General features: G+C 40.5%; 1 protein-coding gene across 11 annotated transcripts in view; it reads right to left on the reverse strand.

Moving 5' to 3' along the window:
- The window catches only part of LOC101876724 (caldesmon), a 185,170-nt gene that overhangs the window by 22,896 nt on the left and 144,484 nt on the right, over nucleotides 1–17,790 (reverse strand). For 9 of the 11 annotated variants that reach the window (XM_013128814.3, XM_031048120.2, XM_031048114.2 and 6 more), the window contains 4 exons: nucleotides 9,430–9,576; nucleotides 5,928–6,954; nucleotides 5,213–5,296; nucleotides 216–364 (listed from right to left, as the gene is read on the reverse strand). In XM_013128814.3, coding sequence (XP_012984268.2) covers nucleotides 216–364; nucleotides 5,213–5,296; nucleotides 5,928–6,954; nucleotides 9,430–9,576 — 1,407 coding nt within the window. The remainder of the gene's footprint in view (nucleotides 1–215; nucleotides 365–5,212; nucleotides 5,297–5,927; nucleotides 6,955–9,429; nucleotides 9,577–17,790) is intronic. The other 2 variants (XM_031048123.2, XM_034062780.1) reach the window with 1 other exon arrangement.

Below are 17,790 nucleotides of genomic sequence, written 5' to 3' on the forward strand. Positions count from 1 at the left end.
CTTCGTTTTGTTACCACAGCAATGTGCAGGCAGTTCATTATAAAATAGGCCAAGAGCCTTACTTCACACCTAGCAACCCAATGAACACTAGAGCCTCTCCTGATACTGCCAACCCATCTTCTACTCAGCAGCTACAAGGCTATTAAGCAGAGATCCAGAGATGGCCCCCTGCCCTGCTATAGCATAAGCAAGACTAACGCTTGCTTGGAACTTACCCAAAAGCATTCTCAGTAGATTTAAGTTTTGGGGCAGTGAGTTCACGTTCTCCATTCTGTGCCTTTTGTTCAGGAACTCCCTTCTTACGATCCCAGATGCTTTTCGTTTCTTCTTTGGGTGCTTTTCCTTTATCCTGGTCATCTTTTACCTGCTCAGGAGATACCATGAATCACAGAACAAAAACAAAAAAACAAACAAACAAAAAGTCACAATGAGGCATTCTAAATAAGAGCCGAGGAATACAAATTTCTTGGTATTAATGATTAACTGAGTGAATGTCTTTAAAATGTTTATGGGGTTTATGGCAGTAGTAGGCTGTAAAGCTCTAAACTGACCAAGCACCACTCTGCTGTCCTGATCTGAATTCAAGATGAAAACATATTGAATAAAATAATCAGTCTTCTGGGAAAGTTTGTTGTGGCCATGGGAGTATGTTACCATATTGCTTCATACTGTAACTGCACCCCACTGAGGGAACCCAACCATCTTCCCTCCTGCTGCAGCATGATTCATCTGTTGTATATTAAGATTCTGCATTGCAGACTCTTTGGGACTATGCTTCTCCATACACTCTTGGTGCAAGTTTTAGGGCACTGGTGCAATAAAAATAACATACAACCTTCACCAATTGTCAGGCACCTTCACCAACTGTCAGGTACCTTCACCAATTGTCAGGTACCTTCACCAACTGTTAGGCTTGCTCGACCAAGTTCACACCCTTTCCACTGTCACAGGAGATGGATATTCCATTATTGCAAGAATAATGGCCAAAACACAAAATTATCTTCACGTCATAGTAAAAGTCACTGACAAAATCCACAATCCTACCATGGGCTAGACATGGACAGTATTATCACACATGAATATTTAATCCTATGCAAAAGCTTTGTCCTATAAGTCTTAATAGTAATCAAGTATTAGTGCCTAGATTTCACTCTCCAGTATTCCTTCAGAGTTATGAGCTTGAAGTATTTATCAATGCAACAGATGGCCCGATCCCAGCAGGATGAGTCATGGCTAGATACTGATAATAGGAGGAGAATATGGATTGATTTAAATGTTTTATCCTCAGATGGGATTATTTCCATTTAGACTACTAGCCTAAGTAAACTTTCAACAGCAGCAGATGAAACATTTACCTTCAAATTTATTTTTTTCCCCCATATCTGCCATGTTAGAGGAACATTCCATCTGGCAAGCAAGAAATACCCTCTGTGAAAAATCATATGAAGATCTTTAGAAAAAAATAAACATTTTTTTCCCTTGCAAGTCGGTTGCCATCCCATTTGCTAGCTAGAAAGAGAATGAACTTCCATAACAGTCCTATCTGCAACAAGAAGTTCTGGAGATGTAATATCTTTACCAAGAAAGGATCAGTTCAGATTTGCCAAAGTCAATGTCCTCCTCAGGTGTTGAATTAAGCTGCTGAGTGAAGTTCCAGAATGAGTCAGAGGTGATGTGACAGACAATGCCAAGGTGGCACACACTGCAATGTCATACTGGGTGGTTAAACTACTTGAGCAAATTTACCACTGCTGGGGGATGCTGGACACAACTTACAGAAGCATTTGCTCTGTCCTGAGAACATGGTGCAGATTTTCCCCACCCTCTCCTGCCAACAGGCTTTAGCCTCGACCTAGCAGAAGCACACTGAGAGACGATAGGGGAGCTCAGTTTCCATGACCGTTCATTCTTTGGCTATGATGCTGTAACTGCTAGCAAACAAGCCCGTTATTACTAGCAGCCTCAAGGAATGGTTTTATGTTTTCTAGGAGCTGGGCTGAGACAACCAGGGCTATTCATTGAGCCTAATGAATGCTATTAGACAGCAACATCTTTTGGGTACTCCCAAATAGGGGCAGGATTGCAGCTAGTCATCATGTTCATAGCAAAAATCTCTGCTGTCTGTTAGCAATCTCCTAACCCTTCAGTCCCAGTCACGGTGATACCGAAACCAGCAATGTTGATTGTTGCAAGATTTTGCATGCCAGGATGTCTGTGTTGGGATTTTGGGAGCATAGGATTTCCTTTGCTGAGATTTTCATCTAGACCTTTCTAGGTCTCATTAAAAAGCCAATACTTCCAGCTGCCTGATGTATTGAAGTCCACTGGGGAGAGCCATATCTCTTACATCTTAATTGAAATCAGTGAGAAAACTAATATTAAAACAATATAGCTTAAAAATAACAGTTTCAGAAATAATATTTTAGAAGCCAGTAGGACTTATGGCAGTGTGTCTGCATTTGAGAAAATAATTACTACAGCTTGGCCTCTTTGTTCAAAGAGATCATAAACCAAGATATTCCAGAAACATTTCACAGCTTTTGAGCACAATCCATCTACTAAATTTAATGTCAAATCAGAGGATGATTGGCACAGAAGCAGAAACCATTATGTCCCGTTCCCAAGGCAGGCAACAGAAAAAGTCACTTCCCTCCCCTCAGTGTTTCCTTAAACTACAGGCTAATTTAGCAGGAGCTGCATTCAGTAAAGAGGACTAGACTGACACACATCGGAGTAGACAGGTGATACTACCCAAGCTGAAGACAGTTCATGTGCTCTCACAGATCTTGACCATCAAGTCAAGATAGAACATGACCAAGATCATGTTTAGCTAATTTCCACCTTTATCTATTTATATTTTCATCTTTCTCTGCACTGCTTCTTTCCTGTTAGGGTGTTATGCTGTATTTGAGAGTTGAGATTTCTGAATCTAGAATTTGAACGCCTTCAGACCACAGTGAATCAGTTACTGAGTTTGGAGCCATTTGGCAAATTTGATTCTTTGTTTGGGCTCAGTTACTTGGTGACTTAAAAGATGTAGGCATCTGGGTCTGGGGCTTCCATTTAGAACCAGCTACCATACCCAGATACCATGAGAAAAGCAACTGTTGCAGCATGTCTAGCCAAACTGGAAGCAGGAAATACCAGGAGTCTCACATCATGAGAAAGTTTGTTCTTATGAACTTTCCAGGCCACTTTTGAGAACCAAAAATTGTGGGGCGGTTCAGAATAGGAGACACATTTTACTTGCTAATTTGATCAAAACCTGAATTTTGAGGGCCAGTTTTTGGTCACATTAAGAAAGGACACGTGCTTGTGTTGCACAACTGCAAAACCAAAATCTGACTATGTAGGTACATTGTGTCCCCTCAGGTTCTTGTTCATGATATACTGCTATTCTTGTACCTGCACACAAGGTTCAGAAATAGGCCTCATTGAATTTGTATGTCCTTGAAGAGGGGGAAGGAGTGGAAATGGGAGCCTGATCTTGACTTGGAGCCTTCACAAGCCAAGAAGCAACAACTGAGATTTTAAAAAATGAGCAAAACACTTTGAACACTCAGTTTGATGTGTATGTAGAAGATTAACCTTTCAGTGAATGGGTATTCAGCAATGCCCTTAAAGTGGGACTTTTAAATTGTCTCAGCTTGAGCAACCAAAAATAGAAACACTAAAATCACAAATAACTATTAAAAATCAAATTCCTGGAACAATTTAGCCCTGTGGCTTCAGTTTTAAAGCATGATGAGGGCTCCAATAAGGGCTGACTGAGCTCCACATAATCACAAGCAGAATGACTGTGCCTCAAGTTACTCCTAAAATCAATATTTGGGGTTAGTTATAACCTCCTTTTTATATTTAGTTATAATATTCAAAGATCCTGTTCAAAAATGAACTGAACTGAACTGAAAGCCAATCTGTCTTATGAAGTACTCTTAATATTATCAGTTCCTTATTATTTGCACAGCTCTTCTCTCTGCTTTTGCAACTGGTTTAATTTAGAGTGATTGCTTAGTTTTTCTAGTGGGCTACTCTGAAGCATGTCCATGAGGTCTTATTTAAATCCTCCCCTTTCTAGAGTAATTTATTCTAGTATTCCAAATCTCTCTCCCTGTTCATTAGGAACATTTATTCTAATCATCTTCATGACTTCATTTGCCTTTTCAGCCTCACATGTACCTTACTCAAAATATGATACCTTGGATGATCAAAACAGACAATTTGACATAAAACCTTGTGACATGATTTGTCCCCATCACTCTCTGAGGGTGAGCTAAGCATCTAAACCACTTTCCAAATTTATCCAAAAAATCCTAAAGACCCTGGACTAGATCCTCTACAACCCTTAATGTTCCCAAGCATCTGGACAGGCAGCAAGCTGCCTGTTGCTAGATCTATGTACTGTGGCTCCCTTTATGCTATACAGACCTGGCTGAACACAAATGGGTCTAAACCTCTGAAGGCCTGACCAACCTCAATGTCTGATTAGAATCAGGGAGTATTTTGATACCTGCTGCACTGAACCAAAAGCATAGTTGCTACACAATATTGAATATGGCTCCCTGTATCCAGCTGCAACCTGAAGAGTAAATGGTCCCCAAATCTTATCTACTTACCATACAGTAAAACACCATGGCACCAGCTCCTGCGTTTACAGTGGAAATGCAATGCAGTAATTTTTGTAGATTTTCTCTTTAAAACAAAAGAAGAATCTTGGATATGGACAGTTTGTATCATGGGGCATTGCAGTTTGGGGGAAAATCATTAGTTAAGGTAGTCAGGTGGCCAAAGGACCTAAATTATTATTATTATTATTATTATCAGAGTAGATCTCAGTCATAGGGAAAAAGTTCACAGTAAAGTAGGAGGAAAACAAGAAAGGATGATTAGTTGATACAGCCTTGAAAAATTCATCCCTAGGGTGGAAACCATCCTTGCATTATTGACCAAACTGACTTTCCTGAAGTATTTGTTCTAAGACAAACAAGACTGGGTTCTAAAGTCCCAGAAGAACAAAATACTTATGCATTTACTTCATTTTAAGCACGTAAGTAGCTCCATCCCTATTTATTTCAGTAGATTTACCCATGTCCTTGAAGTGGAGCAAATGCTTAAGTACTTTGCTGAACAAGCAACTTTCAGTGATAAGTCCTTACTTATTTTCTTATCTCAAGTTTCCCTTCGACACCTAAATCAAAGATTTACAAGTTACCTGATCTGTTTTGGAGGTAGGTTGGAGCTTCTCATCTGGCAACTTTTCCTTTTTATCTTCCACTTTAACCTCTTTTTCTTCCCCCTTTGTTTTTGGGGTTTAAATAATTTATTTATTTATTTTTAATATGAAAACATAGCTTCTGTTTGTACTTCTATTTCTCCACACTGTGTTCATGTACCAATCCTGAGTGCACATTTTCATCATATGCTGCTGTGTCCACATCTCCATGTGCAGTTGTGCTCCCCCCACCCTCTCCAAATGCTTCCATTCCCCTTTATGGGCCTTTCTCCCTTGTGTGGCATCATGCTCACATGTCCCAGCAGAACGCCTTCTCTTGTGATTGCATTTAGCATACACAGCTTACCAGGTGTTCACAGTATTTTGTGCCAAGACGTGCCTGCCTCCACCTCATGTGTTACTGCATTGGGCCAGTTTATAGCAGCTGAGAAAGAAGGCAGCAAACATGCAAAGGTCTGAACATGCAAGGCTTTCTTTCAACAATAGAGTGAAGTCAGGCATGTTGTGCACTACATTACTGGAAAGCAGAGGTAAGGAGCTTATTTCAAAAGAGAGAGAGCACGAGTATTAGTCATTTCAATGCAGGGATAAATCTGTGAGGAAATTCCAATTCAATCTTTTTTTTGTTTTTAATTTGCATTACATTTCTCACAAGCCACAGGTGTCTTATTTTGGTGCAAAATGTTTACTGTACCTGTTTTCTTATCAAAGCTGCTTGAGCTTTTTCCTCTTGTGCTTTCTTCTCTTTTACCTGTTTATCTTCTATTTTCTTTTCTTCCAACTTTTGTTTTTCATTTAATTTCTCTGCTTCTAGCCTAGCCTTTTCTTCAGCTGCCCTCTTTTCCTCTTCTGCCTTAGCCCTCTCTCTTTCCTCAGCTGCCCTCTTCTCCTCTTCTGCTTTAGCCCTCTCCTCAGCTGCCCTCTTTTCCTCTTCTGCTTTAGCCCTCTCCTCAGCTGCTCTCTTTTCCTCTTCTGCTTTAGCCCTCTCCTCAGCTGCCCTCTTCTCCTCTTCTGCTTTAGCCCTCTCCTCCTCTTCTGCCTTAGCCCTTTCCTCAGCTGCCTTCTTTTCCTCCTCTGCTTTTAACCTCTCTCTTTCTTCTGCCTCAAGTTTTTCCCTTTCTTCTGCTTTCTTCCTTTCTTCCTCAGCCTTTTCCTCATCCCTAAGCTTCTCTTTATCTACAGTATCACTTATACTCTGCTCCACTTCTGGTGCAGCATTTGTATCATTCTCTGCTTTGTGTTCCTCTGCATTTATAGCTAGACTTTTTGTTTCTGCTACCTCTTCCTTGTCTGTGGATTTTTCTGCTGTCACATCTACCTGATTTTCCTCTACAGGGGCCTCCTTTGGTTTCTCCTCTTGTACCTCTTCCTTGTCTTTTCCTTCTTTTTTTTCTTCGCCTTCCCCATCTTCCCTCCAGTTGTTCCTTTGGTGTGATGTGGTAACTGTTTCTGTTTCCTCAATCTCATAGCGTCCACGGCGTGTTTCAGCTTTTTCCTCTTTTCCTGTGATCTCGTTTTCTTCCACATTGTTTACTTCTCTCCTGCTGGACAGTGACAAGCTCCCATCTGTGATTGTGGGATCAAATTCCTTTTGACGTTCCAGGGCTTCCTGAAGGCGCTTTTGACGTCTCTCCTCACGTCTTGCCAGTCTCTCCAACAATGCAGCTTCATCATCTGCTCCCCTTGTGGTTGTAGTACTCTTGGTATCCTCATCTGCCACACTACATAAAAGTGACAACTTTGCATTAAAAACAAAAAGACCAACAATAAAACACCTTTCTAACAGCATAAGCACATAGCTGTTTTTAGGAAATCAACTTGCTGTAACATCATTCCATAGTTTGAAAACACAACAGGTTGCATATTTCGAAATTTAGCAAAATGCTTCTGCAGATTAATTTTGTCATTTTTGTGTGTATATGAATCTGGTGCTTCACAATGTCAGAGCCTGGAAAGGCTCCTTTCCAGGCCATATCCAACAGCTACTGAAGCCCCCAGGAGTGTTACTGACCTCAGCAGGCACCAGAATAGTCCCGACACATGAAACATCTGAAAGATTAACAGCCCTGAAAAATTCAGCCTCCCCTCTGCACCCTGCAGTAGAATACTTGGAAGACTTCAACTTGTTTTAGTCAAGAAGAAACTACTCCTGTTCAGCAACATCTATAGACACAGTCCATAATAGAATAAGCTGGTCATTAAGAGTGCAGTGAAGTCGTAATGGTCTGTACAGAGATAATAATGTTAGGAAGCTGAGTGAGCACAGCACCTAATTTCAGAGATGCTATTCAACACCTGTAGGTGCCAGGACTGAAGCCCTTTCTCAGTCCCTGCAGGGTTTATGAGTCCTTCAGAATTTAGCTGTTTAATTCTCCTGTGTGCAGTTTTCTTCCTTCTTTCTAGCTTCCCCCCACCCTACCCTTGTAAAATGTTTATGATCTACAATGGGAAATGTTGATGTTTTCCTGTCTATATCCATTCTCCTTGGATTAATAGAATACTACTTGTGCTCAGTATTTATTAGCTAGATACCACAATGTTTATTTTTAATCTTAGAATCATAGAACAGTTAGGGTTGGAAAGGACCTTAAGATCATCCAGTTCCAACCCCCCTGCCATGGGCAGGGACACCTCACACTAAACCATATCACCCAAGGCTCTGTCCAACCTGGTCTTGAACACTACCAGGGATGGAGCATTCACAACCTCCCTGGGCAACCCATTCCAGTGCCTCAGCACCCTCACAGGAAAGAATTTCTTCCTTATATCCAATCTAAACCTCTGCTGTTTAAGTTTCAACCCATTACCCCTTGTCCTATCACTACAGTCCCTAATGAAGTGTCCCTCCCCAGCATCCCTGTAGGCCCCCTTCAGATACTGGAAGGCTGCTCTGAGGTCTCCACGCAGCCTTCTCTTCTCCAGGCTGAACAGCCCCAACTTTCTCAGCCTGTCTTCATATGGGAGGTGCTCCAGTCCCCTGATCATCCTCGTGGCCTCCTCTGGACTTGTTCCAACAGTTCCATGTCCTTTTTATGTTGAGGACACCAGAACTGCACACAATGCTCCAAGTGAGGTCTCATGAGAGCAGAGCAGAGGGGCAGGATCACCTCTTTTGACTTGCTGGTCATGCTTCTTTTGATGCAGCCCAGGATACTGTTGCTTTCTGGGCTGCGAGCACACACTCAATCCAGCTCACACTCATTTTCTCATTGACCAACACCCCCAAGTCCTTCTCCGCAGGGCTGCTCTGAATTTCCTTTTTGTCCAACCTGTAGCTGTGCCTGGGATTGCTCTGACCCAGGTGTAGGACCTTGCACTTGTCATGGTTAAACTTCATCAGGTTGGCACCAGCCCACCTCACAAGCATGTCAAGGTCCCTCTGGATGGCATTCCTGCCCTCCAGCGTATCAACAGAACCATGCAGCTTGGGGTCATCAGCGGACTTGCTGAGGGCACACTCAATTCCATTGTCCATGTCACTGACAAAGATGCTGAACAAGACCCATCCCAACACTGATTCCTGAGGGACACCACTTGTTACTGGTCTCTTCTATCAACTGTGTTATGGCTACTGGGAATCTAAGTATATTATTTGTGATTATATGAAACTGAATAAATGATGGACAAACTGGAAGGCCAGGTCCGCCCACTCAGCTTGTGACAAGTGATGTATCACTCCATATACTTTTCTGCTGTTTATAGCTGTACAACCCAGACAGTGCCCTTACCCAGGTAAGGGCTGAGGTCTAGTGCTTACTCCCAGCTCCTTGCAGGCAGGTTTCAACTGCAGCTTGAGGCACCAATCCCACATGCCTTAACATGGCATGTCATCATGGCTTCTATACTATAAGTAGGTCAAAAGATGTAGAGGCCTGTGAGTCCAGATGCAGTCATGCCTGAGGGAATCTGACAGCAGGATGCATCAGAAGTATTACCCTCAATAAGTGTCAACTAAGTTACCCATAGACAGCTCTGAGTACACCCTGGGAATGGGTCATGAGCATGGCCCCAAGCCCAGCTTCAGTGACACTCACATCCCACTGTGTTAGACACAGCCATTTGTGCTCCTCACTATGCTAGGTCCTTGTCAGAACAAACCTGCTGCTTAGAATTTAAAACAGACTTCAAGATACTTCTCTATGCTGATAAAAACCGCAAAACTGTTGACTTGTCAGCAAACAATTTCAGACATCTACCTGTTTTGGGCATTAACTTCCGATTTCTCCGTTACATCTCCGGATAGATCTCCCTCTTCCTTTTGCCGCAGTCTCTCCTGTCGAGCCCGTCGGCGACGTTCCCTGGCGGCTTCTTCATCATCATCATCATTTCTCTGGTAGGACAGCCTGCAACAAAAATAGGGAAACAAAGGGGTTATAGTATATAGGATAGTGTCATGAAAAATTACAAAAGCAGTTGAGCAGAGCACAGTCAGTGTGGCTGCAGTGCCTGCTCCATATGCTGTTTAGAAAAGATGCTTTGATGTTGAGGTGCGTAGTTTCAGAGCTTGGTTTTGTTTTCTTTTTCAGGAATGAACTTGACAAAACAGTCACAGGGAAGGCAGCAGCCACACCACACTGTCAGTTTGCTCCTACAAAAAATGCCCAAGCCAGAAAAGCTCTGTAGCTGAGCAAACATCCTGCCAGACTACACCATGATCCCGTCAGAATGCACACAGCAGCGCTTGAGCAGATTCACTCAAGCCCATATAACTGAAATAGGACTTAGTCTAGTAGCTTTTCATTAGCCTTCTCTAAAAATCACATGCTGAAAAGGGTGACAGTATTCTAAAATTGAAATCCGAGGAAGCAGAGAAACACAAGGATGACGGTGGCTTTCAGGTGTTGGTTCTGAGTGCCAAACATCTGACACCTACAAAATTCTTGTGAGCCCAGAGCCCTGCCACGCCAAATCATGCAAGATCAGTGTTGTGATGGAAGCCTACAGCTGAGAACCCATTGTGTTTATCTAACCCAACAGATGATTGCATTTAGCTTCAACTTACTTGAAAAGGAAAGCAAGACATTACAATCCTAATAAACCTGTAGCCTATTCAAATCTTTGCTGAAATGCATTATTACTGTGTGAAATAAATGCAAAGGCCTGCATTCCTCTTACCTTTTTGTGCAGGGAAAGAGAAATAGAAATCTAACACATCCCAGACCCTGTCAGGACCTTCATTTACTTTGCTTACGGTCTGATACATAATGGTTAAGAAGTCACCCTTCCGTAAGTAGTCACACATTTAAAGTGCACAGCCATGCACATAGAGAAAAAAAAGAGCTTTGAACAGAGTGAAAGCAAGCACAATTAAAGCTTGCATTTCAAGGAATTTTTTTAAAGTAAGGGCAACTAAAACATTAATCATGAATCCGGCTCTTTGGGTCAAAGACTCTCCAATCACCTTTTTCTGGTACTACTTTTCTCCTTTGTTAAGAGAAGGATGCAAGTACAGGTTCAGCAGAGATTCAATTATCACAATTTTGCTTTAAAAATTAAAAGTGCATGTTAAAAACAGCATGGCTAAGCCACTTGCCAGACCTAGAGCACCATTTTCATCATCTCTGCACTGAAGGATTTGATTTTTCTACTTTCATGCTCCACTTCAAGGTATTGCAACCTTTTCTTTGTAGAAACAGCTTCTCTCAAAGAGGGTGAAAACCATGAACAACATGGCCATGAAGGAGCACAATAGAGGGAAGAAGAAGAAAGGAAGAAGAAAATCAAAAGCTTTACAGGTGATGCAGGGAAGGTAAGGAAAAATATTCCCTTGTAATTTATAAGAAATTTAAAGGGGATCAACATTTCATTTAGGTCTAGCACAGAAAGCATATGAATACAATAATAAACCAAAAGGGTCTTTGATATGCAGAAGAAAGAGACTCTCTGGAATAAAACTGCATTAGCAAACTGACCACTGAAAGCCCACTCCTTAGCAAGATGTTCTGGCTGCAAGAAGCCTATGATCTTTTTAGCTCGGAAGTCCAAAAATAAGGGTGCAAGGAGAGGGCACACTGCTCCTAGACTGTTGCCTCTGGAGAATGGCCACAACTGATTCAATTCCCAGTGCCTATGGTTCAGGATTTGTCTTTGCAGGGACACCACAGGAGGAAGTAGTTTATCCTGCTCTCTGTACCCACACAGAATACTCCTACACAGCAAAGAGAACATCTTCTTTTAAAAAACTCTTTAAAATGCTTTCTTAAAACCATCACTTGCTCAGAAACCTAAAAAAGAAAAGAAAAAAAATACCCTAAGCAAAAAAAACTCCCTCAACATTGTACCCATTAAATATAAGTCAAATGAAAACAGATATGTATTTCCTGTTCTTGGACACTTAACACACAGATCATCTGTTAAGAAAACTGACAATCTTTCTCTCGATATCTTTTGAAGTATATCCACTACCTTACTGAATATCATAGCGGTTTTCTACAGTGAGCAAGTACATCAGGATCATCTTAAGTATTCAATTCTATGCACCAGCAAAAATACATGAAACATCCCAATAATGTGGAAATAGTTATGTCAACAATAACAGTAGTTTCTTTGCAATTATGGTAACATTACTTCCCAGATTATACCTCTACAGGCTTGTTTGTGTGCCTTGGAAACACAAGCTTTGCTGAATGTGCCTGACAAGCCACCAAAACCTGACAGTAGAGTGGGGTGAAAATGCAGGTTCAGGTTGGCTATGTTAATTAACAGGCTAATGACCATACTATGAGCAAATTGACAGCAAGATCATTTATGAAACAATCCAACCTGATCACCCCAAATGCCAATGACTTTCCATGAGAAATTCAGTCAGAAAGATAGTGCAAGTCAGACAAATGCCACTTCTGCCCATGAAAAATACACTTCTCTGACTACACTGTTTATCTCACTACACACTCAATCTTCATACACTGAGTTCATTTACCCTAACTCACCTAGCACATCACTCCCTTCTCCTTAGTTATCTAAGTAGCTCCTCCTCCTTTGCTGTCTAGGATGTCCAACTAATTTCACATAGAAAATAAACTACAGGCAGATTCACAAATCCATGCACCCACCACTGGGAATGGGAAGACTGACCCTCATTCTCACACTGTTACAGCTCTGCATAGTTATGCACCACAAGCAAAATCAATTACCCAATAAGAAACTTGGTAATAGCTAGGATGATTATGGGGCTGAAACCATTTCATGCAGTCCAGCTTCAACTGGTTTCCATTAGAAACTGTAAATAATTCAAACATTACCTAACACACTTTGGTTTTAGAGTTTCTTGCACAGTACTACATCATCATTATTATTATTATTATTATTATTATTATTGTCTGAATTGCCTCAGCACTGAAATTTCCTGATCAAGTTCAGGGGTTTGCAGTGGTAGGCATTTTATGAAGACGGGAAGATCTTCTCCCTGTTCTAAACACTGTGCTTCCTGATTAAAGAGAAGCCTTATAATCTGTAGCACCACATGCCTTAGTTGAAAGCTAAACCTGATGAAACTAAATTCTTTTTCATTTTTCTCACACTTAGAAAAAAACCAATGCCTAATTTAAGCAGGATCGCACCACTCCATTCTAGAGGAGGCAGGGGAAAAGAAGAGCTATGGATCGGAGCTTTGACTCTGACTTAAGAGTGTCAGAAATATGTGAAAAATTTCCAAACAGAACAAAAAAACTTTAAGTAGATTTTTTAACTTAAATAGGCAGCCCTGATCTGCTTCTTCTTTTACCTATGATTCACACAAATGCCAGTCTATCTTTCCTTCCCCCTGCCTGAAAAAGGCCTTGTATTCATAGCATTACCCCTCCCAACATGTACCTCAACTAGATGTAATTGTAGCTATTCAGACAGCTTTTTTCCACATGTTTTTGTTATTTGGAAACCTTTACACCTATTACAGATTGATTTCCTCCATGATCCATCCGAAGAAATAAGGTCATTCATCCTGTATCAAACTGCTCCACTTGCAACCTAACCTACCTCTAAGACCTTCATCCTTCATTACCTAACACCACAGCAGTTGAAGCGACCTCTGCTGATTATTATATCTCCAAATTGTTGGCAGATGGAGAACGTCAGTAAAATGCCCTTGATGACAAATTTCACTGCCAGACTCAGCCCATAGAAGCTGCATTTGTTGGCCCCTTGTGCTCTTAGAATGCCTATTTACCCAGGCTCTTCCTGAAAGGATGGGTGGGGTGAGGATGGACTGTGTTATAATACCCACTGGAGAGCGCTCTTTGTGTCACTGCTGATATTCGGTCCCTTGTTATTTATGACTGCACATGTTTTTAGTTTTTTTATTGTTGATTTAATATGTGTTATGAGAGGCATGCTTCATAACGTGGATATAAACAACTGATCAATCTTCACCTCAAAAAACCATAATGAATGCCCTTACTTCTAGAGGATCATGCCTCTGCCAAGCTTTGCGTGTCAAGTATCAGCTGTATTTTGTTCAAGTCATATCTAAAAATGTGGTGAATGGTGGGGGGGAGTTGTGGGGAAAACTGTTTCTGTTAGTCATTCCTCCATAATTCAATGAGAGCTGCCAGCATCCTGCTTAGACCTGCTCATGAAGATTCATTTTTATGAGGGAATGAGCAGAATTTCAGTCCAAAATGTTCATGTTTCAAAAAGATGTAGTGAGTGAAAACAGGGCATTATGCTGGAGACATGCAGACATGCCACACAGTTCTCAGTCCAATGTTGTGCATGAATGCTGTTATTAACACCCATATTTTTCACATATTTCTCAATCTGACATGCACCATTTTTTTTCTTTCACTTTGTATGTAGGAGAGACAAGTGGATAAAATTAACCAATGGCTGGAAATTAAACCCAGGCAAATTTAAACTGGAAATGAAGCACATGTTTTTAACAGTTAGGGTGGTTAAATATCCAAGAACTGATGGAACATCCATCTCTCACATCTCCACATTAAGATGGATGCCTTTTTGGAAGTTATACTACAGTGAAATACCAATCTGGGGACTCGTTATAAACACAATGTGGTGAAATTCCATTATCGCTTAGGTATGGAAAGTTAGACTAGATTATACTGTGGCACCTGCTGGATTTAAGCACTACAATCTTCCTTTTACAGAAGGTACATTAATCCTCATCCATGCTCCTCAAAATTTCTCTCTATCTCACAAATATTTTTACTCTTTTCACCCACAAATTCTGCGGAGCTACACAGCCTATATTTCTGAGTGAGAAAATTACCCAGATACCCACACAATTCTTTGGGAAAAATAAAGACACTGGTATTCAATGTATTCATTTACATAATTTTCATACTGTGTGTTTCTAATATCTTATTTTTTATAGCTTGAAAGCATTCAACTATTATTTTTCTGCTGGATAGCCACTTATTCAATGAATTAGAAGAACACTCTTTGTGTCAAATCCGGCATCCTTCATTTCCTACCACACACTTAGAAGCCTTTCTACTACTTTAAACGTAGATCTAAAAGATAAACCAATGAGCATTTTAATAACTAGTTTTTGTTTGAGCTGAGGAAAATCTTTATATTGGTTACTCTGGTTAAGAATCTATCTGTGAGATTATTATTTTGTTTGCATGACAAAATAGCTAAATATAGGAAAGAAAAGTTCCCCTGAGAGGTCCAGCTTGTGAACATTTTTCTTTATGTCTTCTTTCCTTTTGATGTTTTTGACAGTTTTTTTCACAGGTAAGAAAAGAGCAGTTACACTTATCCTTTTAATGGTTTGGCTCTAAAAAAGTAAGGTGCAAGCAATCCATATTGAAGAATGAAGTATAAAAAGTTATATGTAAGCCAATAACCACACGGGAAAGTGACTCCACAATGATGACAAAAATACTTGTTGACTACCAAGTAATCCATGCCAAAAGTAGCCAGGGATTTTATTGCATTGCTAAAGATGGCACTGAAGCCTTTAGGACAGATCCCGGCTTCCCAAATTACTGGTTTCTGTTGGAAATGTAAGTTTCAATTGCACAGATGTCAAGGGTTTTCAATACCTTTTCTTAACGCCAACACTCATTTCTTGCAGTTTTCTGCTCATAGCAACACTGTTGCTTTGGTTTTAGATTCAAGCCCTAAAACCTGGGCCTCATAGTTAGAGCCAGTCTGTAACACCATGGCATCATTCTGCACAAAGGCAGAATGACTCATGCATGCACCTATTTTCTGGGGTTCTTTTTGCTTTCCTCATGGCTGAAAACTGATGATCTGTTTCATAATATGAAATGCAAGCAGATTCTCCAAGCACATTCAAATAACTCTGTTGAACAGCCTCTGAGTACCTCAGCATAAATCGCATGCAGGGCCGCTCACATGAAGGGTAAGAACCTTCAGCTACTGAAACAATGTCAAATTTGTCTCTGACATATATTATATTTAGATAAAAGCACTTGTTGGAAATGTCCCAGGGAAAAGCATGTAATTCTCTCAATATGGGAAACCTGTAATGCTCTGCAGTTTTACTTCATCCACAATAGACCTGACATTGACCTGTCGGTGAGCAGTGCAGTACATTTAACTTGTTCTAATTTAGAAGGTTCACATGAAAAGAAAAGAAAAAAGTAACTGGGCAGAAAATAATCACTGGCTAAGTGCCTTTTAGCTGATAACTATTACTTTTTACTGCTTTCTTTGAAGCTTAGTGGAATTCACTCAGAATCTGTTTCCCTGGCAGATGAAAATCAACCAAAAAAAGTGCACAAAATAAGCCTAATTTCTCAAACTTGAAAAAGTGGGAGAAAAACCCAATCACTGTGCATGCCACTGTGGTTGATTTGGAATTTGTTGACTCTGTAGCAAATTGCTTTCTGTTTGCTGCCACCACCTCCAGCTTCCAGCGCTTTATTGCCTATAAAATCTAAAATAATTTATGCCACAGCTTTACCCAGTAATATTTCAGACATATGACTTGAGAATAATGGGCATTTTGCCTAGCTGAGCCATAAGTAAGGACTTAGAGGATTTGCCTCAGAATATACAATCCACAACTGCTATAAAGCCAAGTCAGAAATCTTTCTTGTGTTTTTGGGACCCTATACTCAATATGGCTTTCAAGGCGCTTTTATACCTCAAATTGTTAGCTTACTGAATGTATGCAAAGTTAAGATCTAACTCCTTTTCTTCTGTATTTCATTGCAAATAAAACTCCAACTGGCATGACTAAGAGATATACTCAAGAGAGAAGGAATTAAAAATGAAGACAGACATGAGCATCTGTGCCATAGTTTAAGTATAAAATACAATAGATTTAGGTTATTTGTTAGACTGATACAAGGACCTTCCAGCTGCACTGCACTTCTGGATTTCATATACATAGGATTAGGGTGCAGTAGCAACTTCAACATTTTTTATGCCAGGCTTTTTACATCGTTTCGGGTTTTGGTTTTTTTTCCCAAAGTGTTCGATTCTAAGGGCAGCAATGGCAAAAAGCAGACCTTCTAGACATGCCTCGCTACTGTAATCACCACATCAGCTAGGTGAGCTAAAACCAGACTTACAAGACATGGTGCTCAGAATACAGACCACCTTCACTCTAGTGGAACTAGAGCAGTGACAGAAACAAGGGACATTTTAACAAGACTTTGCTATAAGCAGACTGGATGGAAGGAGAACTGGCTTTCACTCCTCTGCTCATGTCCTGTTTAACCCTGTAACTGAAGCATGCAATATTTTCTGAAGAAGAAAAAAAAAGTTTTAACATTTTCCTTTTTTTAGTATATTATTGTTGGTGTTATTTTTTATCCCAAAAGAGTACGCTGCATCCTCCCAAACTGGCAAGCAAGAACAAAGCTACAATTTCAGGAAAGCACTAACTGAATTATTATAAATTATGCACGTATCATTGACCTGGAAACCTAACCTTCAATTTAATCTGCTTCTCTACTTTCACCCTGGATACCTGCTTTGAAAGCTTTCTTAATGCAGCACATTAGGAAATAGCCTCTTAACAAATCAACCTTTGCATTTCATTCCCTCCCCAAAGATTAATATGATTGTTGCATTTTAAGAGCACTGCATAGTAAAAGGAAGTGAATGACCACGAGGATAGATCTCATTCACAGGAAGTTTCTTGAGTTTCAACCTGTACTTGCCCCACTGAATATCTTCTAAAGACAAACACTGAAAAAGTTATCTCAGAGAACCATTGGATTCATTAACATCCAAACCAATCTCAGTCACACACTCTAACCCTCCACCACCATGCCCAATCTACTCACAATCAATTCCCAGCATATATTTATTCAGCATCCACCCTGCCAAAGCAAGATGTGAAATTTGAGATGAAACATGGCTTTGCTTTTCAAAGATGACAAATCTTTATGAGCAAAATCCCCTTTTGCATTTGTAGTTTTTCTTCACTTGCCTGCCATGTTTTGCAGGGTGTAACGAGGAGCCAGGGACCAGGACTCTCCAGTGCATGAATCCTAACAGGAAGTTTATGGTATCCCATTGATTGATATCAGGAACAACACACACCAACAGTGTTGCACCCATTTTGAAAGGAGTTAGTTCATCTATCACTGAAATGCAGCTGCACCTGGGGTGGATCA

This window comes from Melopsittacus undulatus, chromosome 5 (assembly GCF_012275295.1).
Source record: "Melopsittacus undulatus isolate bMelUnd1 chromosome 5, bMelUnd1.mat.Z, whole genome shotgun sequence".
Taxonomy (NCBI): Eukaryota; Metazoa; Chordata; class Aves; order Psittaciformes; family Psittaculidae; genus Melopsittacus; species Melopsittacus undulatus.